We start from the raw sequence: 26,746 nt of genomic DNA on the forward strand, positions 1-26,746 counted from the left end.
GTGTTTCCAATCCAGTTTGTCAAAGAATGAATCTAAAAGCCTTACTTAAAGGGTAATTGAGATGTAGCAGACCTGTTTCCTGAGTAATGGAAGGAAAAGATTAAATCAAGAGCCAAAGATTTCCTTTTTATTGAAGACAGACTGGTTCTCTGGCCTTGAATCTTTCCCAGCCTTAACGGGGAAATACCGTTTCTAGATCAGCATAGTTTTTGGTTCAGGTTTAACATATGCATTCAGATATTTAGGTATGCTTCTATATTTTGCACATATAAAGTCATTTCTGATACAGTTATTCTTCAGATTTCTGAGGCATGGGATGATTACGTTGTATTCATTAGTATATTGCAATTAATTTCTTTACATCCAGTGAAGTTGGAGATAATTCTACCGCTTTATAACACATGCACTTTGTCCAGATTCAGTAATCCCCTCCCTCAAGCCACTGGAGTTGGAACATTTTGAGTCACAACAGAATATAACTAAAATTTTTCCTGGGTTGACTGTACTGGTTGTTTAATTTTCCCTCTAAAACACTGGCTCATATGAAATCACTTTTTGTTTTTTAATGACTTAAGTATTGGCATTTTAAAATTGAAGTAGTATAATGTTAGTTTTCTTAATACCGCTTTACCTCCAGCCACAAAGTAATGGCTGAACCCTTTTTGTATTTCTGTATTTTCTGGCAGTGTATTCCTAGATGAGCTAATAAAGCAACATTGAGAAGTAATGCCTAGATCACCGTTTAACGTGGCCCCCAAGTAGCCATCCTAATAGCTACCAGTAGAGACTGTAGAGAGAAAAGTAGAAGAGGGAGAATCTTCAATCTCTCCCTTCTTACCCTATGGAGCTTTCACAGAGAAATCGGTATTGCTGTGTACATACAAAGTTAAAATTTGTGTGTTGACATATGATCCGAGCTGTGACTTCTTCCTGACCCTTACCTAAAACCGAAACCACTGATGAGGATAATTTTTTCATTTTGCTGAAAGTTCTGCCAATTAATTTAGCTTAAGTAGCTTTGTGGTTTTCAAAGTCACCACTAGATGGAGAACATTTTTTTTTTAGTCATCTTTGTTGATCTTCAAGATGAATTACAGTTGATCCACATTATTCATGGATCTTGCATTTGTCAGTGTTGCGAATTTGCCTGTTTGTTAAAATTTGTAACCCTAAAATCAACAGCCACAGCACTTTCACAGTCATTCCCGGACGAGCGGAGTGATGAAGAGTTTAGTCTCCCGACACTCATGTGTGCAGCTGAGGTCGGACAAGGGCACGCTCTGCCTTCTAGTTTTAGCTCGTGCTGGGATCAGATGGCCCTTTTCGGGTTTATGCAGTACCACTTCTTTGCACTTCTGTACCTTCTGTGGCCGCCAAGTGTAGTGCTGAAGTCCTGGCTAGAGTTCCTGAGGGTGAGAAGGCTGTGATGTGTCTTTAGGGAAATGTTTTGATAGCTTCTTTCAGACATGAGTTACAGTGCTGTTGACCACGAGTTCCATGTTGATGAAGCAACAATATATATTAACTAAGGTGTCTTTAACAGGCCGTAACACATAAAACAAGGTTGTGTATTGACTGCTTGACAAAAATGTAACCAGAAGCTCACAGGAACCTAAACCCTGTCTCACGGCAAATGGTTGTCTTGGTTAATTGAGTGTCTGTGGTGAATTTACCGACCATAAAACTTCCACAAGTAAGAGAGTCAACTACTTTTTAGTCTTCAGAGTCAAGTTGTCCTCCTGACTTTGGGGAAGGCTAAATGAATTCCCCCAAACCCGTTTCTCCACCAGTTCCTGTTCTGTCCACTTCCCTTTGATTTTTTAGTTTGCCGTTAGTAGTAGTGACAGGGAAGCATGAAAAGTTTCTACCTAGGAACAGGAGAGTTTTTATGTTGCGAAGAGGTGAACAGTAGTCCAAAATGAACATATTGGAGGAACTTGATCGTTCTAAGGCTGGAGTCTTTTGCTTTCTGGTACTTTTGTCGAAGGAGAGAGTCTTAACTTTGGTATCAGTGAAAAAATAATGGCATGTTTAAGGTAAGTGAATAATTAGGTATCCGGTACTCAACATACTGTGGTCATATTCAGTTCTGTTACTCTCAGTTTGTAAAGTGCGCCAGCATTTTTATGATGGGCCATTTGAAAATGAAGCCATTGTCACAGAAGAGCCTGGGTTTGAGGGGGACCTTGACTTACCTTCCTGAGGCTCTGCAGTTAGGAATTTCGGACCATTTTGTGCTGTTCTTTGAATGCCTCGGCCTGAATGTTCTCTCATTCCTCTGTGTGTAATTACCTGGTCCCCCCTCCAAAAGGAAATACTGGCATGGAGTGAGAGAAGCAGTTCCTGAAGTGGGAAGCCCTGAGCTGCTGTAGGGTCAGCTCAGTAACGCAGGTCTCTGGGATTAAGGTTCCTCTATTGAAGAGCTGATCTTTGTTTTCACACAAGCAGATACAACTTCATAAACTGGGTGAGAGACTGTTGGATTTCTGTGTTCCAGTGGAAAGAATGCTTTGGAATAGTTTTGAATCATCAAGTTCTGTGATTTTCGTTAATCTTTCTGAGATTTCGTTTTCTTGGAGGTACGATGGAGGTGTAGGGGATTCTGTCTGTCTGTCCGGGAGGACTGGAAACCTGTGTTTTTCGCACGTGGGAGGAACTCCGTAAGTGGTAGTGACGCTACTTCCGTGGAGACGCAAGTTCGGGGCAGTGGATGAGTAATGGGGGTGCCGGGGTGGGTCAGAAGGACTTTCATAACTTACCCCATTGGGCTGTCTGTGGGCACATTGCAGAAGTCGTGGATGGCGTCTCTAGTTCTTGACCTGGTACCCACTTCAATGACAGCTTCTTCCAGCCCCACTCATACTTCCAGTATTTGAGCCTCTGGACTTTACTAGAAAGGTTGATCTGATGAAATCAGCTATTTTTACTTGTTGATTGATTAATGAGAATGCATTCCTGTCATGTGTGTCTTCAGACACCAGTTACGGAGTAAGAAACAAAGCCCGCTGTTCAGACATCAGCAGGTCAGCAGGGAGAAGGTGGAAGAGACAGGAAATCCCTGATAATACCCACGTTTGAGGGAGGCTTGGAAATTAAACTTGACTTCGTCCTTTCTGAGTAAGCAGCTGAGGGGAGGGGCATTAAGGGTGTCAGACTTCTCCAGGTGGCCCCAGCTTCTCTTGGGGACAGGTGGGGGGCAATTCCTGGATCGTATGGGGAGGAGGATCCTGGTTGGTGGCCCGTAGCCAGCCCTGGCATTTCTCCTGCCTTGGTCCAGGCTCGCGTACCTGCTGGACCCATTCTTTCACTGTTTGACCGCCAAGCCCGCCCTTGTTTGCCCTTGTGTTGTTACTGGATGCTAATTTTGACATACTTTGATATTACTTGTTGACGTTTACTTTTCAGATTGAAACATCCCTTGTATGATATTCTGAGCAGGTCCCTATGTGATTTTTGCCTCTTGTAATGTTTCTGAAAAATTACCTTAGGGGACCAGTCAATAGGGATAATTGTAATCAGATTGGGCCACAGTGATTGGAATATGAATACAAAGTGTGAAGTCTACTTTGAACCAGTTTGAGAGTTACCATTTTCTGGATTTTTTGTTTGTCTGCTTGTGAGATGTCAGGTATTTTATCTGGCTCGGGAATTATCCTTGTAGCTATAATAAAGATCTGGAGGGGTCAGCTAGGTGTCCATTTGATGTCCTTTAATTTTATTCGTTACAGTTAATACTCGCTTCTGGGAACCAGGCTTCCAAGCCTGCTCCGTATCCAGACTTCCCAGTGGGCTCAGGGATGGTCTGTGGCCTTGATGAGCAGAGCTTCCTGGGCAAGAGGGAGCCAAGGCCGTGCACCGAGGAAGAAAGTTTAGTGGATCCCACTTCCTTTGCTCTTTTAGAATCATCCCGGGGCCGCACCTGTTTCACGCGCTCCCGCCCCAGGACCCGCAGCGTGGATGGGGGCTGTGAGGAAGTAGGTCCGCACTCAAGTCCACCGCGGGCTCCAGGTGCTGTTCCTGAAAGTTGACCCGTCCAGCCCTTAGCTTGTCAAGTGAGCCTGGCCGGAGTCCAGGGCTGACTGTTCTGCTGGGCCGTTGGCTATGACGCTCTGCTCCCCGTGGGCCTCTATGCAGCCCTCCACTGTCTGCAGGATGGTCTGGAGTCTCCGATCCAGGGCAAGGAGGTGGGGCTCTGTGAGGACCGGGGTGAGCTGGTCTTCTAGCAGCGACTCCCGCATCACGTCACTGAGTCTGTAGTCGGCCTGGGCCAGCAGCTGCAGGTGCAGAAGTGTTTTCCTTTTTATTCTGAAAGGACAAAGCCATAGGAACCAAATAAGTAAATGTAAAGAAAAAAACTTCCCCAAACTTGCTTCTTTCCCCACAAACAGCTGTTTGCGCTGGTATTTTGAGAGCCTTCTCTCCTAGTGCCTTCAGTGAAAACCAGGTAAAAAGGGACTGAATGAAAGGTGACATCCTTTGCCTGGTCTCCTTTTGGTCAAGAGCCTCCCGATCTCTTTTGTGCTGTGACATCTGTAATGCCACACAGTGTGGCTACTGGACCGACGCAGCTGACGTTTCTAAGGGAATCCAAACAGAAGTGATGTTTAATGACTCTTCAAGGAGACAAAGCTGATGAGAGACGTTCCCAGGAGGTGGAACGATGACGTCTGTCACCTCAACACCTGTAGGTACTGACGGGCTCCAGGCTGCTCCTGGCCAACTTTATAACTCTGCTCTGCGTCAAGACTCCAAAATCGGGGATGCGAATGGGACAGGACCATCCTGGACTTTCAGGTTTTGATTTCTTTTTATGTGGGAATCTGACTCGGGCTCAGATGGGTAAGCAGCTTAATTGTCCCAACTTTTGTCATAAACAGCTCCTGCCTATTCCTATTCAGGAGAGGAAGGGCCGTGAGGAGGGAGGCACACTGAAGTTAGCTCAAGAAGGCTCAGTCTCTGCTCTGAGTTTTCCAGCCGGAAATGGAGATGGTTTCGCAGCGAGTGAATCACAAATACCTAATTAGCTCTGGAAACGGCAGGTGAGCAGGGGGACAGTTTTGCCCAGCCGGGCTGGAACAGTGGAGAGGCATGGACGTAGGAGAGAGATTCTCTGGACAGCTTTATGGGGCTTTAATCAGGGTCTTGCTTAGATGGTGATCGAGTAGAGTACTTATGAGCTCATGGGAAGCGTAGGTCTGATTAGTCATACCCGTGGCTGTCAGGCTCTGCAAAAGTGAGTGATTCTCTGAGTGGGTTAAAGGTTACAGCCGGCGATTGAAAGGTTTAAAAGATTAGACCCTGAGTCATCCTGTGCTGAGAAGAGGGGGAGTGCGAGCAGTGCCAAGGCAGCTCCCGCAGTTGTAGGATAAGAAATGAGGTCGTTCCTCTCATTCCCCCCACCCACGTCCTAGACCAGGGAAGACGGATGAGGACCTTCAGAGCTTGGTGGCATGCAGGACGAAGTGTCACAGTTGTGACCTGTCCCTGAACCGAAAGCTCACCGGCAGCACTGGGAGAGCGGCGAGAGGATGGAGATTTCATCGTGGGAGTGTCGTCCGAACCTACGAGAAGAAACAGGTTTTTGTGGGTGGCAAGCATCTCCTCTCCTTAACGTTATGTTCCTCTGCTGTCGCTGCCATTTTTTTTTTTTTTTTTTTTGAATCACAGCTTGGGGTAAAATGCCATGGAGCACGGCAGCTGCCTCTCCAGCCCTTCCACCAGGTCACAAAAACCTCTGTCCCAAGATGTTAAAACCAAGCATCATTCATTCATTAATTCACCAACTCCAGGGGGCCTGGGCCAGACCCCCAGGGAGGAGGAGGCCTGTGCTCTGCCTCCAGGAACTCATAGAAGACTTCAGTGTTTCACACGTGCTCTCAGGCCAGAAGAGAATCAAGCGGTACTTAGCAAAGGTCGAGAAAAAGGCAACAGAGCAAGTAGGGCAGGCGAGGAGGCCGGGAACCTGGCAGTGGGGCCCCTCATTCTCTCCCCTGAGCGGCTGCACGAGGGGCGCGGTGGCTGGGAGGAGGGTGTCGGGACACTTACCCTCTGGCATTGTCAAGATGAATAAGGAAGCCGTCATCCCCAAATTTGGTGAACATCTCGTAATGGTGCCGGTCCATATTTCCTGTAGAGGAGGGGGGACGTTGGAGCTTGGGCCAGCAGGCCAGTGGGTATCTGTTCCTGGCCTCTCCAGGGCATGGAGGCCTGCTAGCTGTTCAGGGACAGGAGTCTGAACCCAGGGCCACGAGCTGTCCTTCCCCCAGAGTTACTGGTGAAATTGCAGAGGGAGAAGGAAGCTGAACAAGCAAACCCTAACGTGGGCTGCTTCCAAATCTAAGGCTTTTATTACCACCACCCCCCCGCTCCCCGCCAGGGATCCTAATACACTGCATGGATGTGTGGCCTTCCTCACCTGCCCAAGAGCTTCAGCTGAGGCCGGGACACAGAGGCAAGCAGGTCAGCCTCCCGAAGGGCATGCGACTGAGCGGGGGAGGCTGCTGTCTGACTTTAGATGGAAGCGTGTGTGTGTGTGTGGCTGCCTCTCCCCAGTCCCCGAGGGACTTGAAGGTGGGATGACTGGTCCCCTCTGAGGCCTCCCCTCTGCTGCTCGCTCACTGTGCACCTCCTCCCTCCCTCCCTGGTTCCTTCTCACTTGGCGAAGGGAAGAGAGAACTTCAGTCCGACACCTGTGATCTGAGGTCCACTCGGGCCTCATGGCAGGGCTGGGTGCCTGCCCTTGGAGTGACGTCCCCTCCAAAGAGGGGAGCATGTTAGCTTCTGTCCCCAGGAACTGTTGGGAGGTTATTCAGTCCTCGTAGTCCGGGATCACAGAGAACCCAGCCCACCCATGGAGCCCGCTGCCACCGCCGCAGGCCCTGCGCGGGGGCACCTGCCTGTCAGGAAGTCGAAGATGGCCATGTCGATGATGTTGAGCAGCCGGTTGCTGCTGTTGTGCGGGTAGATCTGCTTCACGGTGTCACAGTAAAGTGGATTGACCTCCCACCTGAGGGGGAGAAGAAGTCCTGGGGCTGGAAAAGCCAAGACGGCAAGGTGTTGGGGGCCCCCTCGCATCCCCAAATCCCTGGCTCCCTGGTCCTGCCCCAGGCTGGTGGCAGCTCCTCAGCACACAGGGGGTCCTGGGTGCACCCGGGACGACCCTGAGGAGGGACACACGGGCGCTGCAGATTCCACATGGTGAGGAGGGCCTGGGGCCTTCCACCACCCATATGCTAAGTGTCCGCCCTGTTGGGTGCTGTACTGACCTCACACCAGAGGAAGCAGGGACCTGCTTCCTCTGCAGCCCTCACCCCAGGCCCCCTTTCGTCTGGTGGGCTCTCCCTCAGTCTTCACAAGTCCCTGAATTCCGGCACCCCCTCCAGAAATTCTTGCCTGCTTCCTTCTCCTCCCACCACAACTGGGGGCTCTGGATCGAGGAACCCCCTCCTTCAGTCACCTGATATTAAGGGAGGGCCTGCTCTGTGCCCGGGGGTGTGCCAGGCCCCGGGGGAACAACCAGGAGGTCCTGGCCTCACGGGGCTTCCTCAGTGAACCCGGGTCCCTCCTGTGGGCTCCTGGGGGCTGTCTCTGTGCGATAGCAAGTGTGGCACTGCGTTTTCACCATTTGGCTGCTGTCTGACCACCCCCTGGACCGTGTGGCTTCTTGAAGGGGGAGCCCGTGTCTTTTGCATCAGCATCCCCTAGTGCTGAGAACACCATGGGCTCTTTATAACTGAACACGTGAACTAAAGGGGCCGAACAGACGCCCAGGACCCATATGCGATGAGGCAAAGGGGGACTGAGGCAGCTTCAGGGACCTGTGCCTGGCTGGCCACAAGTCCCTGGTACAGGGACTGTGGCCACTCTCAGGGACGTGGGATGGCATCGCGGCCAGGGGGCCAACTCACTCCTCTTTTCCTGCCAGCGAGTAGGAGCGGATCCAGGGGTTGGGCACAGACAGCCGGGGGGCCAGGTTGAGGGACGGCAGGAAGGCGGAGAGGGAGCCCTCCAGAAGGTGTGGGTTGCCGCAGACGGCGTATTCCGTCTTGCACATGTATGGGCACTTGGCAAAGAAGCACACGTTGCTGGCTGGAGGAGGGCGGAGGAGAGAACAGTAAGAGAAGGAGGCATGTCATCTTCCTGCCCCACGAAGTCCACCAGGAGGGAAGGGAAACCCTAAATTCACAGCTTGGGAAAAGGCAGGAGAAGAAGAAAACATCGCCTTTTCCAGATCTAGGGGCTTGTGAGTGCTATTAAACTGAGCATCCTGGGTACCAATTTTCACGTGCTTCAGCATAGAGAAAGCATGGGGCCCAGCCTCACGGCATCCCACCCACATGATTAGAACGGTCATTGTTTGAATGGATTACACCTGGTTCCAGAAAGGCTGGCATTAGCGTTCAGGGCTCACACAGGCTAGTTAGCGTCTCACGTACAACCATCTCCAGCCCCCAGTTCATCTCGTGTGACGCTCAGCTGGACCAGGGCGGGAGTGTCCAGTAATGGGTGGCGCTACCGGTCAGACCACATTCTCAGACCCAGAATATTGCCTTGGCCAGTACTCTACCTGGAGAGACAAAGAAAACACTCTGCAGGATTTCATTCTTGGTGACCTCCAGGATTTCCTTGGTGACGTTGACTAGCCTCCCCACTGTTGGTGGCACCCTTCGGAAGTCCAAAATCCTGAAAGAGAGGCAGCCCTGTTCAGATCTGAGGGCGGGTCAGGAGTTAGATGGTCGCCCACTAGAAATGGACTGGGCTTGCCGACCAGACCCAGCTGAGAGGGTCTCTGCAGGGCTGAGTCGACCATGCCCAGGGCACGCCTACATCAAAGGGGCTGGCATCCTGGTCCCATCAAGCCTCCTGGGCAAAGCTCCCCACCAGCCAAGCTGTGTTCCAGGTCAGAGCTTCTCACGCTTCAGTGTGCACGAGTCACCTGGGATCTTGTGCAAATGCAGGCTCTGATTCAGTGGAGCCAGGGTGAGACCGTGATTCCGCATTTCTGAAAAGCTCCCTGGGAGGTGGCGGGGTGGGGGTGGGGGTAGCCAGGCTTCCAGTCCACAGACCACACCTTAAGGAGTAATGACGGGCAAACAGGAAGAGCTAGGAAGTTTAGGAATGAACTTTCACCTTTTACTATCGTAAGACTCTTTGGAGAAATGGGAGTGGGCACATTCTCCCTCCTTTTAAATCAGGAAACCAGAGCCAAAGGGCCATGTCCAGTTCAGGTGGAAGCTTGAGCTGCCTGGCAGGGTTCATTTTCTTTCTAAGTTATTCCTTTCATTACATTAAAAGACCTCGAGTTTTTCAATCCATGGGGTTGGATGGGACGTGTTGGGTGTGAAGGCATCACTGGAGTTCGCGGATATGAGCAAGTGTTGGAGAGAAGGAACTCCAGAGAGGTCTCCCTGAGGCTCTGCCCGCCTTGGGGTTGGCCTTGGCAGTGAACACCGTCCCCGCGGGGCCGGACCCCACCTGTCGAGATGGAACGCGGCAATCTCGGCGTTGTGTCTCTGGAAGTCAATGAAGTAGAAAAAGTCCTCGGGTGTCTCTTCATCTCGCTGCTGTCTGGAAGGAAGGAAGGAATCACGCCCTGGACTCAGACTTCAAGCCCGAGAGGAGAGCTGACAGACGTGACCAGACGGAGAGGAAAACACGCTTTCATGCTTTTATTGTATGCACAGCGTGATGCTGGAATGGCCCGAGGCTCCCTGGGCTTGGAGAAGACCCTGCCACACCCACCCACCCAGGCTGCACAGTAGCAGGAGTTGGGCTACTTGCAGGACATCGACTGTCCTGTTGGCATCCCCAACGCCACGTCTCCGATGCAAACAGCTCTGGCGACAGTGGCTGATTCTTTTAAAAACCCAGTAGTCAAGAGGGAAGAAATCCACTCTTCTGCAGATACACAGAAGACGGGGGACTGGCTCACACACCAGACGCAGGGAGCGCAGACCCAGATGCCAAGGACTGAGAGAGCTGGGGTATGAGACAGGACTTCATAAAAGGAAGAGGGTCCTGGAGGTGCAGTTTCACATGACTGACATTTGAAGAGCAGATAGATTCCGGGTCTTTGTGCAATAAGGGTCCTACTAGAGAGCTGAAGGTGGCTGGCATTGAGGATGTTTATTTACATACATTAAAAAAAATCTCTAATGGATTCCTGAAAAGCATCATCCTGCCTGGTCTTGATGAATTGGCTGGGTGTGTATATTCAGAAATGTGCCTCCCAATAACTAAGGGCACCCCGGCTTCTGGCCCCAGGTTGACTTGACGCTAGTAATCACTGGAAGAATGATGATCTTCAGATAATTTTACAATCTACCGTGTAGGGCTGCATGACATTCGCAAAAGCAACATAAATGTGAGAAGACGTAATGTTGCGGAATGCTGCACTCAAACGGCACTTGAAATTGAAAGCGTGCCGTGCACTTGGCCAGAAACGGCCATGGGTCCTGGAAACCAGAGTGAGGGGCTGCCCAGAAAGAGGAGACTCCTTTTTTTAAAAGGTGCAGCCACATTTAAAGTATGCCCAGACCTGACCCGTTTCTCCTCACTACTGCCGCCCAGAGTCCGGGCCAGCAAGGACCGTCCCTGTGACCTAATCTCGCTTTAATTCTTAAATTCTATCCATAAGAACATACAGTCTCTCGGATGCCCTTCAGAATTTTCTGAAACGCCATTTCCTCATTTTCGTATGGCATATTTAGAAGTGACTTTAAATCTGAAAATAATTTTTCCTCTACATCAGTGCTTCTCAGAGCATGTGAAGCACAGATGGAGTTCTCATTGTACAGACCGTATTACATTAAAATAAATCTCTAAATCATAGTCATAATTTACATCACCCACAGGTAAGTTTCTGTTTTCCTTTTTAAAAGGGGACCAATGCTATTTACTTGACATTACGTATAGAAAAAAATGCCTGCGTTTTCAAGAAATACATTTTAGAATGATACTTACTTTGGCTTTGGACTAAATTTTATAAAATGCATGTTAAACTTTGTGCTATGGCCTTAGCATAGATAAAATGGCTTTTATGACCTAATGTTGGAAGCTTTTGGATTATATTCAGGAAAAAAAAAAACCTGGTTAACTTGAGCACTTTTGGCATTTTGTTTGTCATTGACAAGGCAGAGAAGAGGTTTTAGGCTGTTACTTCATGTGCTTTCTTGCAAATAACACACTGCAAGAGTGAGCAGTTTCTCCTCCCCCAAACGGAGTTCATCCACTTTCTGTTAGCTTCCAGTTTTTAAAAACTACAGGCACCCTGGTGTGCCGTACGAGAACTTCACTCAGAGAATGCAATTCATGGATCTGCAGATTTATTATGATTTTTATGCTTCTCTTTAACGTCCTGTTTCTATATCAAGTGTTCCTTCTGTGTCCTCTCCTTAACTGGTGCTCAGTTATGAGTCTACATTAAACGTGCACGACTGACCGTGACAATAATTTAAAACTCTCTAATGGCCCGAGCGTGATGATGGCTCTTGTGTTCAGCTGAGTGCCTGCTTCTGGAGCCCGGACTGACTGTGTGTGCTCTCTGCTGTCATTCTCTTTTAAAAGGAGCGCTTTTTTTTTTTTTTTTTTAAAGTACCTTATATGCTTGGATATAAGAGGGGATCCCCTCCCCAAACTGTCCCTCAGAAAAGGGAGTTTCTCTGTATTTAAGTCCCTGCATAGTCCTGCAAATGACAGGCTCCCCCCACCTCTCAGTTTCTTCATTTTGTTTGGGACAGATTCCTTCAACAGAGATGCTGGTTTTATTACCCGACTGAACTGGTTTAAACAGCCTGGTGGTGGCGGCGGGAAGAGAATTCAACACTGATTTTAACCTTGACCCCAAACTCGACTCTAGCGATGGCGAGGACCAATGTCAAAAATTCTGGACAGAGTTCAGGGTTTTCTTGGGCACAAACCACCCTGCCCTCTTTGTTCGGCCCTGCAGTAAACCTTACGCTGCTCCAAAAAGAAAAAGGACAGGTGAAATGTGAGACTGGGAGGGAAAGAAAAGCAAGATTTCCAAGTCTCTGTATTGTTTTATATGAGATTTTTTTTTTATCAGTAAATTAAATATAGGCAGACAGTCACTCGTTTCACATACATCTCTGAAAAGTTATATATTTAAATTGACCAAATAACTAGGTTTTTGGATTTTCACATGGGAAATGGAAGGTCTCCTTATATGGTGGTGGTTTTCAAGGCTGCCTGGGCCTTGACCCCCCCCACCCCAGACCAATTCTTCTAGACTTAGTTCTTTATAAGCACCTAGTACTTATTAAGTGCTTTTCCAACGCAGTGCAGGGACTAGAACTAAGATTCATTATTCAGCGCTCCTTCCACCATCAGACCCACCCACAGGGCCTTCAGTGAGCCTCTCCGTTGATGGAAGGTTTGGAATCTAAGTCAGTCTAATGGGATTCCACTGGAAGGTGGTCCATTCTGGCAGAAAGCAAGACTTGGGTGACAGGAACCTCTCCTGCGCCATTTTCTCTTGGGCATGTCAACTCCAGGGGACCACTCCTGATTCAGAAGTCCCACACCTGTAGGCTGCAGACCCTTTGGGGGCCACGGATTCATATGCACACCAAGCTCGGTCCATAGACTGAATACACATTATTTCGCCCACATACATGCACTGCAAAATGTTAAAGGCATGCTCTTGCTTTATTTACGAATAAAATAGAGATTAATTTAAAAGTGTGACTGACTTCATAGTAGTCTTTCTTCATTGGCTAGTTTTTCAATCAAAACAAGTATTACTATGTAGATCTCTGTCAACTTTTTGAGGATTCTAGCCCTGGAAAAACGCGGGGATCAATTATACAGAGTGTGAATTTAGCAATCCAGCCGCCTGGGTTTGAATCCTGGTCCCACTGCTTGCAGCTGGGAGGTTGGGGTGAGCTGACCTCAGTGTCTCCATCTGTAAAGTGGTCACCCAAACCACCTGGCTCATAAGAAGGTTGATGAATCAATGACAGTTCATGCCAAGTGTGCAACGTGGAAACTAGCAAAGACCTAGCTCTTACGATTTTTAATTATTATTACCAAAACGGTTATATGCTTGGGCAGATCGCCCAAAAGGCAGCCTACAAATGATTGGCTTAAAAAGATTTTGGACGACTTTGATTAATTTTTGGCCCAAACTCCCCCAGGGCGGCCACAGCTGGGCGTGGTGGTGAGGAAGGCAGTCACTTACCTCATAGGTTTGAACATGGCCTTCCCGAAGTCCGAGAACCTCAGAACCAGCTTGAGGTGGACCCCACTGGGTTTCACGACTGTATGGGGAGAAGGGGGAGTTAACGATGCTCCTGGGCCCACGCTCCGGGCTGTGACCCTTTGTTCATTCAGTAAACCCGGCCCATTCCTTCTCTTTGCTCTTACTTGAGACCCTGAAGACTAGGATTTGCCTTCAAAGCCTGTGGGGCAAATTCCACCGTATCAGGCCATGGAGAGTGCGTCCAGGGACTCAAGGTATGACTTTTTCTGCTGTTACGGGAAAAGGGCAGACAAGGCAGTTTTCCCCAGATAGACATTCCCTGAAAACCCTCCAGGATGTTTGCCTAAGAAGGAAACATTCTTTATTGTGCTTCAGCAGCACCTTAGAGATTCTGACTGCGCCACCCATAACATCACACGAGCCTGGTTTATTGGGGTCGCTTCCTATTTGAGACTGGACACCTGGGCCACGATGGGGCTGGGTGAATTAGAAACCCGAGGTTCACTTGCCCGGCCCTGACCATGAGTGCTGCCTCCTGACATGTGTCCTGGGCGCCTCACTCGCCTGGCCCTGTCCAGGCCCTGCTGTAAGCCCTGTGAGGACCTGGACGATGCCTCCCCCACCTTTGCCTTCCACAAAATAGCAAATGGCAGGGGCCAAACTAAAGAAAAGGGAGCCCCAGCACAACACATGGAAATTTCTGATGTGTGTTCAGTACATGGAGGTAAACGGATGAGGCTACTTGTGGCCGGCAGTGATGGGCTGGGGGCTTCAGTGTCCAGGCACGACTGCACCCCAGTCCTAGCACCCTGCGAGGAGAGAGTGCTGTATCTCATGCCTCTTTTTTTTAAAATTCTACTAATCATTTACTCCAGGGAGTTTCAGCCTTGGCTGCATTAGAATCACATGGAGGGTTTTAAAAATTCTGATGCCTGGGCCTCACCCTATGCAATTGAATCGAAACCTCCTGCGTGGAGGCCAGGCTGCAGCACTTTTTAAAGCTCCCCATGTGACTCTAATCTGTTGCTGGGCCGAGAACCACGGCCCTGTACCACTGCTTCTTAAATCTGAAAATGCACTCCAATCCATTGAGGATTTTGTTAAAATCCAGATTCCAATTCAGAAAATCAGAGTGGGGACTGAGATTCTGCATTTCTATCAAGCTCTCCAAGGACGCCGATGCCGCCGGTCATGCTGGTCCCCGGACTAGACGCTGACCAGCTGGGTCCTACACAAGAGCGCCTCTCTAATGCCTTCTCTTTTGTGTGGGTGGGTGGGGAGACACATCCGGTGCTCGGAGATTAGGCAGCGGGAGTCATGCTCTTCACCTCCCGACCAGGACCCCCGTGGAGTGGATGGTGGGAACTTCACTTGTGTGCCAGGTACTGGGGTTTACAGGATAGTGACAGAGAATGAGTGGGGTGGAGGCGTGGCCAGAGCCAGGGTGGGGGTGGGGCCAGGGGTGGGTGGAGCCAGGGGTGGGGCCAGGGCCACTTACTCTGGGTGCAGTCGCAGGCTCCAAGCAAGGCTTTCTCGTCCTGACTGTAATCTGCGAATTACAGAGAAGGATGGTGAGAAAGTTCAGCCGTGCTCCTCGGAGAGCCCTTGACTCTGGTTCAGACGCCAGAGGGGGAAGACTGTGAGGCAGCCTGGGGCCCTTGGTCATTCAATAGGGCCGAGCCCCAAGCCTCTTTTGGCCTCAGTCTGCCACCCTGCTCCGTCCAGCCCCCATGCTCTCCAGCCCTTCAGTGGACACTCCAGCAGCACCTAGTTGGGAAACTGATGCTAGCTTGGTGTCTGCTAAGGGACTCGGTGTGTCCCTTAGACTGTCGAAGTGCTTGAAAGCACAGACCTGGAGTCAGCAGGGCCACCACTGGGTCCTTGGCCAGGTTGCTTAACCTCTCTGAGCCTCAGTTTTCCCATCTGTAAAATGGCAATGATAATGGTTACATCATAAGACCACCGTGTAAAAGAGAGAGTCACCAGGTTCAAAAGGAGCACTAGGTGAGTGGTAGCCATCACCTCTCCGTAAACTATAGGACACCTCCTATGCGCCTCTTACGGGGCTGTGAGGAGCTCATCGTTGTAAGCTCTCTTTCACAGGGAAAAAGATCAACGTCCTCAATGTTTTTCTTCTTATTGTTCTACTGGGTGTTAGAATCAACCCATTACTATTCCATCCTGGAGCCCGGCCTGAGACGGTTTACCCAGCCTCTCGGGGAGAACGTCAGGCCATCCCGCCTGGCCCGTGACCCTCACCAGCACTGATGGTGGGGAAGTGCCTCATGTCGTGGAGGAGTTTGCTGACGATGGGACTGGACCGCGAGTACAGCCCTTGGCGGTCGATCCCCAGGTGGAACTGGACCCAGCTGGCCTCCGGTCGGAGCTGCAGTGGGGGGTCCAGGGAAGTGAGGTTCCGCTGCTCCTTGTACATCTTGTGTCGCCTGAAAAAGCAGGAAGGGTTTTGTGTTTTTCAGGTTGGGGGACAAGGGTGCAACGGCCCTGCCGGAACGCCTCGTCCAGACTCTCCATTCGCTCTTCCATTCATTCAACAGGAGTACGAAGCACCCAGTAGGCCCCCGGCTTGGTGCTGTGCTCAGGATACCACATGCCAAAGCAGCCACATGCCTTCCTGGCCCCCGAGAGCTTACAGTCTAGTGAGCGAAACAGGCAGACAGTTACACAATGCCACACACACATATGCAAATACCCAACGACAAACCACAACAAACACTGTGAAGGAAAAGGGCAGATGGTTAAGAGTAACATGAGGGACCTCAGATAATCCGATATCTCAGGGAGTGGTCTGAGCCTCTTTGTGCACTTCCCCATGAAAAAGTCTGTATTTTGTATTTCCCAGTATTTCCTGACCTAAGATATCCAGAGATAGGAGAGAAGGTAATTGGTGAAAATGAAAAGAATGAGGGTGAAGACCCTTAAGTAGAGCTGGGAGCTGAGTTGGATGAATCAATACATCATATAAGAAAAGAAGAATTAATTAGCCATTTTCTCTTTGTCCTGCTCAGGAGCCATTTCTGCCAGGGTGAAAAGAAAAAAGTCAAAAACAATGCCACTGCCACACAGAGGTTCAGAGTCTAGAGCAGGAGACAAGTTGTATGTCTATAAAATAAGCAGAGCAAAATGGAAGGCAGGGGTCCGTCGATGGCTAGACAAGTCTTCAGGCTAATATGCCTTTGGAGAAGGGAAAGATGATTATATGATGAAGAGGAAGGCTCCAATGGGAGAAAGTGGACTTCAGCTGCATTCAGATGGGTGGTATCTGAATTGAACGGGAGATTTGGAGCCTGCTGTTGGGTTGGGGGCAATATGAACACTCAGAGAGGCAGGCAAGGGACAGCTATATCAGAGGACTAGAGAGGGAAGTTGGATATATAGATGGTTGAGTGAAAAGATGGAGGCCCTTTGGACTGGAAAGCAAGGCAAGCTAGCATACATCATCTAGTGAGGTAAAGCTGATCGCGATGGGTAGGTGGCACCATGGGGGCAGGGTTTCGGGGTCCCTATGCATCTGTATTTCTTTTTTTTCTTTTTTTAACTTTTATTGAGTAATAGTCATTTTACAATGTTGTGTCAAATTCTAGTGTAGAGTATACAATTTTTCAGTTATATATGAACATATATATATTCAGTCACTTTTTTTTTTGCTATGAGCTACCACAAGATCTTGTTTATATTTCCCTGTGCTATACAGTATAATCTTGTTTATCTATTCTGCATTTTAAAATGCCAGTCTGTCCCTTCCCACCCCCCGCCCCCTTGGCAACCACTAGTTTGTATTCTATGTCTATGAGTCTGTTTCTGTTTTGTATTTATGTTTTGCTTTGTTTTGTTTTTAGATTCCTGATATGAGCTATCTCATATGGTATTTTTCTTTCTATTTCTGGCTTACTTCACTTAGAATGACATTCTCCAGGAACATCCATGTTGCTGCTAATGGCATTATGTTGTCAGTTTTTATGGCTGAATAGTATTCCATTGTATAAATATACCACATCTTCTTTACTAAATCATCTGTTGATGGACATTTAAGCTGTTTCCATGTCTTGGCTACTGTAAATAGAGCTGCTATGAACATTGGGGTGCAGGTGTCATTTTGAAGTAGGGTTCCTTCTGGATTTATGCCCAGGAGCGGGATTCCTGGGTCATAGGGTAAGTCTATTCCTAGTCTTTTGAGGAATCTCCATACTGTTTTCCACAATGCATCTGTATTTCTTATACTGTGACTTAGCTCCACTACCACTTTCTTTCTGGGTGTTTGAACTCATTGTCTCTTTGGTCTTCTGCCACTTGCCTTCCCACCCCAGGTTCTGCCTTGGATAGGCTGTGTGCTTGGATAGATCCAGACACTCGAAGCTTTGCCATCTTACCAAGACCAGGCCCTCCAATTTCCACTGGCTGACTCCTAGACACCGATCAACTTCTGGAGCCAGGGTTGTGTACAAAGCAAACTCTCTGTTCTCATGAAACTTACATTTTCCCGGGGAAATCATTTATTCCGAGTTGTCAAGAGAAGCTGGAAATCCAGATTTTGATCAGAATGTGTAATCTCCTTTTTAAAACATGTTGACTTGAATGTAAAAATATCCTGTGTGGGCTGGGTCTACATCCAAAGTAAACGAAACCAGTATCTTGAAAAAATATCTGCACTGCCACGTTCACTGCAGCGTTATTCACAACAGCCAAGATACGGCAGCAACCTAAATGTCTGTCAGTGGATGAATGGGTAAAGAAAATGTGGTACGTACACACCACGGGAATATGATCCAGCTTTAAAATAGGAAGGAAATCCTGCCATTTGCAGCAGCCTGAATGAACCTGGAGGACATGATGCCAAGGGAAATAAGCCAGACACAGAAAGACAAATGCTGTGAGATCTCACTTATAGGTGGAATCTAAAATAGTCAAACTCCTAGAAGCACAGAGTGGAGTAGTGGTTGCCAGGGGCTGGAGGGAGGGGGAAATGGGGGGACGTATAGAGTTTCTGTTTCTCAGGATGAATACTTTCCAGGGACCCAATGTACCGCGTGGTGAGTATCGTTAATAATACTACATTGTGGACTTGAAATTTGCTAGGAGGGTGGGAGATCTTAAGTGTTCCCACCCCACACACCCGCCCTTCTTCCACACACAAATGCTCACTACGCGACGTGATGGATGTGTTTAATGCTTGATGGTGGTGATTATTTCACAATGCATGCATATATCAAAATATTATGTTGTATGCCTTCAGTGTGTGTGCAATTTTTGTCCGTTATACCTCAGTAAAGCTGGAAAAACACCACCACCACCAAGATAGCAGTCAATTTGTGTTCTTTGCCCTATGCTGTTACAGCCGATGCAGATGCGATCAGGGTCGACGTAGGACAATATTAAGACTCCCCACCCCCGGCCCCAGCTCTGGAGAAGGCAAGAGAGCATGAGTATCTGAAGACATTGTCCTCCAAGAGCAGCAGGGAGAAAGATGGCTGGGATGTCCCCACCAAGAGAGCGAGGTCTGGACAGGCAGCCTCCCAGCTGGGGAAGATGGGGAGAGATGTGAACCAGTTGAGTAATAATTTGAAGTGTCTCATGTTAACGCTGCTTCAGATCTAGTAGTTTCCGAAAATCAAGGGGAAGGGCAAATTGTTGAGCAGATTTGCAGGCCTCCTGCCAGCATTTCCTGACTTTATTAACATTGATTTTTATTTTAAAAGATAGTTGGGCCGGGCTCTCATGCCCAAGGCTACTTTGAGGCTAAAACTATGGGACTGCTCGACTCTCTGGGGAGCCTGCTGGGGAGACTGCAAAGTCCTGAGCTGAGCTGGTCACCCTGAACTAGAGCAGCACAGAAGGGAAGCTGGGGAAAGAGAAACGGTGATTCAGGCTGGGCTGGGTTTTGGGAGCAGGGGTGGGGGAGGAGGGGGAGTTTTAGTCAGTGGCGCTGATGGCTGATGGGCTCCAGCTATAGCAACAGTCGGGGCTGCAGCACCCAAATCGGAGGACAAGGGTGGCAAACTGAGTGTAACTTCTGCAAGAGCACAAATTGCTCCTTAAAGAGTCTGCACTTACTGTTGGGCTGGGGACACGTGGCTCTCTGGTTAGCTCTCCTGCCCTTGCCAGGGGCAGGGTCACAATCCGGACAGAGGGCTGGCCGTGGGGGCGTCGGAGGGCGGAAAGAAAGGGCATCATGGGATCCTTCCCACTGCGGGCTTTTCTGTTTTGTTTTGTTTTTTAATGGTCAAGGCAGAGCTGCCAAGAGTAGTTTATTTCTTGTCGGAAACTTCGCTTGTGTGCCTTTTGTTCCTTGGGGACAACCGGCAGGGGCTGGTTTGGACAGGTAGCTGAAAATCTGCCCTGGTGGGGCAGCTTACACCATGGAAATTGGCAAATGTTACAAATTGGGGTTTTTTTTACCCTGAAAGGGGAGCCAGTTCCGCAGCACACTGGCCTGTGCTCTGACTACGGTGTGTGCTTGTGAGTGGAAAAATGGTGAACGCAGAGAGCAGTCACCTGCTCTTTTTCCCTGTTTGGGATACTCAAGGGGGAAAAGAAGGCATATTTCTAAAAATGCAGCTCAATATGGCAGCAGTAAATATCACTATATTAAAAATATATATTATACATATATGGAGGGGGAGGGGATGGCTGTGCACAGTAGCAGCCGAGATCATCCTGGTCTTCAGGCTAGCCGAACTTTTAAAGGAAGAGAAAGAGAAGTTCTCACAAAAATAAAGCATGAAGCAGTATAATTTTATGATTTATTATTTTTTTTAGGGGGGAGGTAGTTAGGTTTATTTATTTATTTTTAGAGGAGGTGCTGGGGGTTGAACCCAGGACCCTGTGTGTGCTAAGCGTGTGCTCTACCCCTTGAGCTCTCCCCACCTGCTAGGCATGAAGTATTGATGGATGTTGCTTTCATCAATAAAAAGAAAACCTGTTACAAGTCCCGTGACCTTGAGGGGAGGAGTAAACACCACTTTGCTCCTTACCCTCCGCCATACCGGAGTTTTCCACAAAAATTGTCTCCTGGAAGGAATGGCACTTTTATTAGACTTAAAAATATCAACATGCTTGATTGTATTTATTTATTTCTGAAACAGGAAATACATGTTCCAAAATTTTAATTCCACAAATCTTCCTTTCATTCTGTGCCCCAGTCTACCCACTTCCCCTCTCCAGAGAATACTGATGTTGTTGGTTTTTTTCCCCTTATCTCTTTCTGCTTTTATTTTTATAGGCAGAGTAACAGAAAATCCATGCTGTCCTGAAACGTGCTTTATTCTCTTGCCCATAGGTTTTGGCAGTTGTTCCAATTCAGCACACAGGATGTTTCTCATTACTTTTCAAGGCTGCATAGTATTCTGGTGTATGGGAATCACAGAATTAATCTAACTCCCTTTTGGTAGAAATCTTGGTTGTTTGAAATCTTTTGTTACAAGTGATGCTGTGACGTTTAACCTGTACATATGATGTTTCCCCTGTGCAGGAGGATGTCTGTACAATGAATTCCTAGGAATGTTACTGATGTGTCAAAGGTATGTATACTCATCAGTGTTAACAGATGTTGCCAAATTGCCCTCCTCCAAGGCCAACATCACCTCCCCTTCCTGAAAGCACCATATGAAACTATTTTCAGGAAGCTTTGTCAACAGCATCATTACACTTTTTGATCTTTGTCAATCTTATTTAGTAAGTGAGAAATGGTACCTTCGTGTATTTTAAATGTGCAGCTCTATCTTGTCAGGAGCGAAGCTGAGCATCTCTGCATGTGTTCAAGACTCATTTATGTTCCTTTGCCCATGTTTGTGCTGGGTTGTTCATCTTTTTCTTATTGGTTTTATATATCAAGAATATTAGCTTTTTCCCTGATATGATTTGCAAATATACTGCCCCCCCCATTTTTTTGACTTTACTTAGGGATAATCTTTTTTCATGCAAACATGTCGATTTTTATAAGGTTGAAACGACCACTCCTTTTATTCATGGCTCTGACTTCCACGTTATACTTAGAAAAGCCAGTCTCCCTTTGAAATGACAGGAATGCAAAACCAAACCAAAACAAACCATGGTTCCCTCTAGTGTCTTCTGGTTCCATTCTTGTCCATTTAAATATCTGACATGTTGGGTTGGGGTACAGCTCACTGGTACAGCCCATGCTTGGCACACATGGGGCTCCTGGGTTCGAGCCCCAGTACCTCCATTAACAACGACAACAACAAAAAAGATTATTAAAAAAAATAAATAAATGCCTGACATGTCTAGAATTTATTTAGTAAAGGTGTCAGGCATGGATGTGTCCACCCCCCAGATTTAAGAAAATCATTTCTTAAACAATCCATTTTTTAAAACTTCATTGATTCAAAATGTCATCTTTTTTTCACACAATAAATTTCCATTTATCTTTGGGTCTGTTTCTGGGCTCTCCATTCTGTTTCATGTTCTGTCTAGCCATGTTTTGGTGTGATGCTGTTTGAACTTTTTAAAGCTTTATAAAACACTTTAACTGCTGGGAAGTCTAGTCCCCCCCAACCCCTCCACTTACCGCTCTTTTTAAAGAGTTTTCCTCTTTTATAGTCCAACCTATGTCGTAATCTGCATGAATTTTACAATGCCAAAACCCTTTCAAAATGGAAACCTCCAAAGGGTTTAAACAGGCTTGTCAAGTAGCATTATTATAATGCTTTCTTGCATTATTGACGAGGATAGTTGGCACTGCTGTCTAGAGAGCAGTTTTCCATTTCAAGATGTATAATGAGTTTACCCTATGACTCAGCCATTTCATTGGTGCAACTTATCCAGTAGAGCTATTTGCACAACTGCGTGAGGAAGTACGTTCGAGGGTGTTCACCGCAGTGTTGTTTATAACGATACAAGTGGAGCAAATACAAATGTCCGTGACAGGGGGATGGAAGAGACGGCTCTGAATTTAGTGACATGGAAGAATGCCTAACTGCAGTATGGTTCGTAGAGTGGATCTCATGAGTATTCTGTTGTTGTTAAAAATGTCAGACACATACTTATATAGACACAAACACACAAACACTTTGCTGTGCGTGAGAAGAGGTACACACACTGTTAATGACGGGAGGCCTTGAGGGTCATGAAGAGCAATTTTGACTTCTTACTTGATGCATTTCTGTTAATTTTGCGATTAAACAACTAACACGAAGAGTTGCTTCTCTCCCTCACTCCTCCCTTTGTCTCCCTATCTAATGTCCTCTCCATCACCTTTTCAGCCTCCCCAGACCTGGCAAATAAGCTCTCTTTGTGCTTGGATGGATTGTGATTGGGTGGAATGTTCCATCCTCTTGGCCTCGGCGGGTAATTCAGGCACGTCCCCATGCCCCAAGCTGTGCCAATTTAAGGATGCCTGGAGAATTTTCAGGGGCCACCAGAGAACAGTGAGCCTCTTTTTCTGGGATTCTCAGCTATCAGGACACTGTAGTGAGGAGCTGCTGGTGGCCAGAAAGCCTGCCTAGTGTTGCCACTGCCGAGGAGACAGAACTGAAAGGTGAGTGACAGGGGAAAGAGGGCCCAAGGCTTCCCGGTGGCATCGTCTGAGCGCCTGGATGCAGCCATCACACCCAGACATCGCAGTTATCTGAGCGGAGCAAGCACTCTTCCCCTCGCTGCTTTGGGTGTGTTTCCATCACTTGCCCTTTGCAAGATGCAAGTCTCGCTTCTGATGTGTTGCACGCTTGCCCTGTTTCTGGGAGATGGTGTCAGCACCCACTCTACACAGTCACACACATACACACCATACCGGGGAGGGGAGCCTGGCCATCTCATCTACCTCCCGGGTGCCAGGCAGGACTGAGAGAGTCATTCCTTCATGTCCACAGTTATTAGGTCAGTAGAAAACCAAAACCACTTTCCTGGTCTCATCGGCTGTGTGAGTCAACATGACAGGTCCTTTTCTCAATCATCTTCATTATCACTCAGTGCCTGATTAAACCCTGTTTTCATTTCCAGACTAAATTAGAGTTTGTTTTTTCTTCCCCCCCTAACTCATGTTAAATCTTTCCCTTGGTCTGCCTCCAAAACCCCAGTCTGTTGGGATAGCAGTCTTCACCTGGAGAACTTGTACAGGGACCGTCTCAAAAGCCCCCACCTCCAGCACAAACATTTCCTTGACTCCCCCAAATAAAGAATAAATGGCACAAAAGCAAAACACAAGGCATGGTTTGGTTTCAATGATGACAGTGACAAAGTTCTACCCCTGCAGGGATGAGGTAAGCGTGTCAAAGAACGCAGACATTAATACCTGACAGTTAAGCAAGAGCTAACCAGGAGCGCAGCAGGAGAAAAGGACAGAATTTTGTGCCACAAAGACTTGCTCCTGCCTCTTTCCAGCAGGATGACCTTGAGATTTGGGCTTGGTGTCACTACCATACACACAGTATCTCATATGAGCCTCCAACCACCTGGCGACATACATACTCTTATACTCAGTTTGCAAATGAGAAGACTGAAGACAGGGCTTGGCCTTAAAATAGTAGTTTAAGCCCTCTGAGCCTCAGTTTATCTACTGCAGAAAATGGGGATGCTGACACCTACCTCACTGTGTGTCATAAGAATTAAGTGTAACAACATCCAACAACAGACTAGGTGTCCAAGGATGGTCATTATTTTAAATTATTATTACTGTTTATAAAGACTAAAGATCAGGTAGATGACAAGTTTTCAAAAACACACCTGTAGTGTAGAAACTGCCAGGTTTGCTAGCCAGAACCACATCCCTCGGAACATGCCATAAGCAAGGGATGTCATACTGTCCCTTCAGCATCTGCATCATTTTGCTCTGCTAGACAATGCTGTCTGCATGCGTTGGCATGTCTGCGAGGTCGTGGATCATCCCCGGGACCTGGGAATCCGCTGCAGCTTGTCTGCGGTCTTTCAATGTGCAGACTAAGCAGTAGCCAAGTTATCTTCGAGGCATTAGAGAAAAATGCTTCTTCAGCCCTTTGAATGTTCAGGCAGGTCTGGCCTTGGGACATAGGAGTGGGCGTCTGTTGGCGTGGGGAAGGGATGGGAATCCTGCAGCCGGCACCTCAGCTGCTCTCAGTGGGCTAAGTGGGGTCCTCTTCCTGGGAAGTGCGGTGCTGAGAGCATGTGGAAGGTGCCCACCCGTGCCCTGTGTCCCTTCTGGGATCCTGAGGGCAGAGCCCCTGAGGTGCAGTATTAATTGGCCCGGTGCAGGGAACACCTCTGGCAAGGAGGGGAGACAGTGACTCAGAGGGTTCAGGGAGGATCTGGAAGGTTCTCAGAGGCGTGGGCACACCCCCACATTCCTAGTCACTGACCGTATAGCTTCGGGTCTGAAGAACCTCCTGGGTACCTAGATTTCCTTGTCTGGAGGGAACAGAAGGGATACGATTGACCCCCCCACCCCCGGCCCCGCTTGATTTCAAGGTGTAGATGCCTCCTGTATTTATGGGTTCCTTGTGGGTTGGGGTCAGGCCCTTTGGGGATAATTTTGGCACTAGATCCTGCAAATACACACACAGCAGTTACACTCTCTGACAGCCCCTAACGTGGGAGGCTGGGGCTGTATCGGCAATGGGGAGTCGAGGCCCCCATTAATTCTTCTCCAAAACTAAGCATTTGTAAGGTTACCTGGCTGCAAAGCACAGACATCTTTGACTCCCGTCCGCTCCAAATCATTTCTAAAACCTGTACTTTCACCTCCACCACCTCTAAAATTTTTCCTTTTCTTTCTGCTCCAGCTCAACCCTCAGTCTCTTACCTGGAGCCTAAAATAGCCTCTTAACTGATATTCATAACTCAGTCTTCCCCTCGCTTCTCTCCAGGCCCTGATCACTGCCAAATGATCTGGAAATCACAGCTCCAAGTATACGCCTGCCTCCTGCAAAGTCTTCCACTCTGTCTCCCCTGCCCATGGAATCTGGTCCAGACTCCTGACTACATACACCAGAGCCCTGCTACTCTTTTTAGTCTTTCCCCCCATCACCCCTCTACCTAAGCACTCGTGTTTAATGCTCCCCAACTTCCCTCCCCACCTGGTGCTGCTTCTTCTCTTGGAATGCCTTCTTCCACAGTTTCATCCCCAGAATTCCTTCCCAGCCTTCCCAGGTTTCCCCAGTTCCCTCCCAGGCGCCCAAGGAGCTCCCTCTTTGAAGCTTTTCCAATTCTACTACTGGATATGATCTTTCCCTCTCGCTCTCGCCAATTTGTACACACCTCCCATTTCTTCTACCGTTCCTGCCGTACGTAACACGTGCTCAATACATATTTGTTGGATGAATGAAGGCGTTCCTTATCTCACCCACAGCGGGTGCACAGCTCTGTAAGAAGCGCCCTTTGCCTTTCTCTGGAAAGGCAGTTAACGGGAATCACAGGCTTATCCAAGAGAAGCTGATTTGCGTGCCTTTTGGATATAGTTATGTTCGCTATTATGCTAAAGTTTCCAGAAATCCTGCCTTGCCGTCCTTCCTTCTTCCTAACTGTATCATTCTCTTAAATTTCCCAGTTCTCCTGAGTCAGGACAGACTGAACTGATCTGAGGAATTAACTTCTGTCCTTTCTGCTGAAATAACCAGTCTCCCTTTGGCACCTGAGCCCGAGTTCCCTGCCAAAAGCAATGACGCTAAGCTCTCTGAAGCACAGCTATTTAAACTGCATGCCTTAGAATCTGTATTTTGCTACCTTCACTGGTTGTGAAGCCATTATGAGAAATGACATACTCGCTGCTTTCTAAGTGCTCACACTGGGGTCCCCTGGGGAGGAATTTGGTAATAGTCCATTAATTATTTTCTAATTGGTTGACCCCCCACCCCCACCCCCTGCTCATTTCCTGGAGCTGAGCATTCCTGGGCATTTGTAGGAGATGCGGTGCCAGGTGGAGAGGTATGAAGGGCCCCACTGCCCCATCACCAGGCTTAAGATGGATGGTCTGTGGAGGTTCATGGGGCCCTGGCCATCTGCACCCGGCTCCTGAACAGCTGGAGGGAGGTGGGAATGGGGCTGTCAGGCACTCAGGCAAAAATTCTCTCGGTTGGAAACTCAGTGTCATGGTCATTGTGCTGTAGTGTTGGGAGAGAGACGGAGCAACAGTGAGATTTCAGACCCACGTGTTTTCTCCCCAGCTATGCTCTACATTTCCTGAGGGCAGGAGCCTGCCTTGTATTTCTTTCGCATTTTGCTCAGTATTTGACCAAGTGCTCTGCATGGAGTAAATTCTCTATAAATAACTGATTTTTAGAATAACCGAACACGTTTCCTGCTGCAAAACTTCCATCAGACTCCAGAACACTCGTATTAAAACTTGGGGAGGGGAGGGGAGGGGAAATCTCTCAAAGATAGGAGTTGCACTAGAATTCTATCTCTGTTAGAACAGAACTCATAAAGTTATGTATTTACTTATTTATTACCTTAACCATCTTATGAATTTCCAAAACCACTCTGCTATAAAGAAAATTATAAAAGCATTAGAGTGAGCCTCTAAGGGACTTGGCTTTCAAATTAAATCCATGCATCTGTTTGATCCATATGTTTCAATATCCTTGT

The 26,746-nt window shown here is 48.1% G+C and overlaps 1 protein-coding gene across 1 annotated transcript in view; it reads right to left on the reverse strand.

Annotated features, from left to right (window-relative positions):
• Nucleotides 1-105: 105 nt before the first annotated feature.
• FAM20A (FAM20A golgi associated secretory pathway pseudokinase) overlaps nucleotides 106-26,746 on the reverse strand; it is a 44,519-nt gene continuing 17,878 nt past the window's right edge. The window contains exons 2-11 of the mRNA XM_074343560.1: nucleotides 15,479-15,663; nucleotides 14,718-14,768; nucleotides 13,199-13,277; nucleotides 9,475-9,567; nucleotides 8,567-8,682; nucleotides 7,908-8,088; nucleotides 6,897-7,006; nucleotides 6,046-6,127; nucleotides 5,502-5,561; nucleotides 106-4,305 (exon numbers count right to left, since the gene is read on the reverse strand). Coding sequence (XP_074199661.1) covers nucleotides 4,041-4,305; nucleotides 5,502-5,561; nucleotides 6,046-6,127; nucleotides 6,897-7,006; nucleotides 7,908-8,088; nucleotides 8,567-8,682; nucleotides 9,475-9,567; nucleotides 13,199-13,277; nucleotides 14,718-14,768; nucleotides 15,479-15,663 — 1,222 coding nt within the window. The 3' untranslated portion in view covers nucleotides 106-4,040. The remainder of the gene's footprint in view (nucleotides 4,306-5,501; nucleotides 5,562-6,045; nucleotides 6,128-6,896; nucleotides 7,007-7,907; nucleotides 8,089-8,566; nucleotides 8,683-9,474; nucleotides 9,568-13,198; nucleotides 13,278-14,717; nucleotides 14,769-15,478; nucleotides 15,664-26,746) is intronic.

This window comes from Camelus bactrianus, chromosome 16, assembly GCF_048773025.1.
Source record: "Camelus bactrianus isolate YW-2024 breed Bactrian camel chromosome 16, ASM4877302v1, whole genome shotgun sequence".
NCBI lineage: Eukaryota > Metazoa > Chordata > Mammalia > Artiodactyla > Camelidae > Camelus > Camelus bactrianus.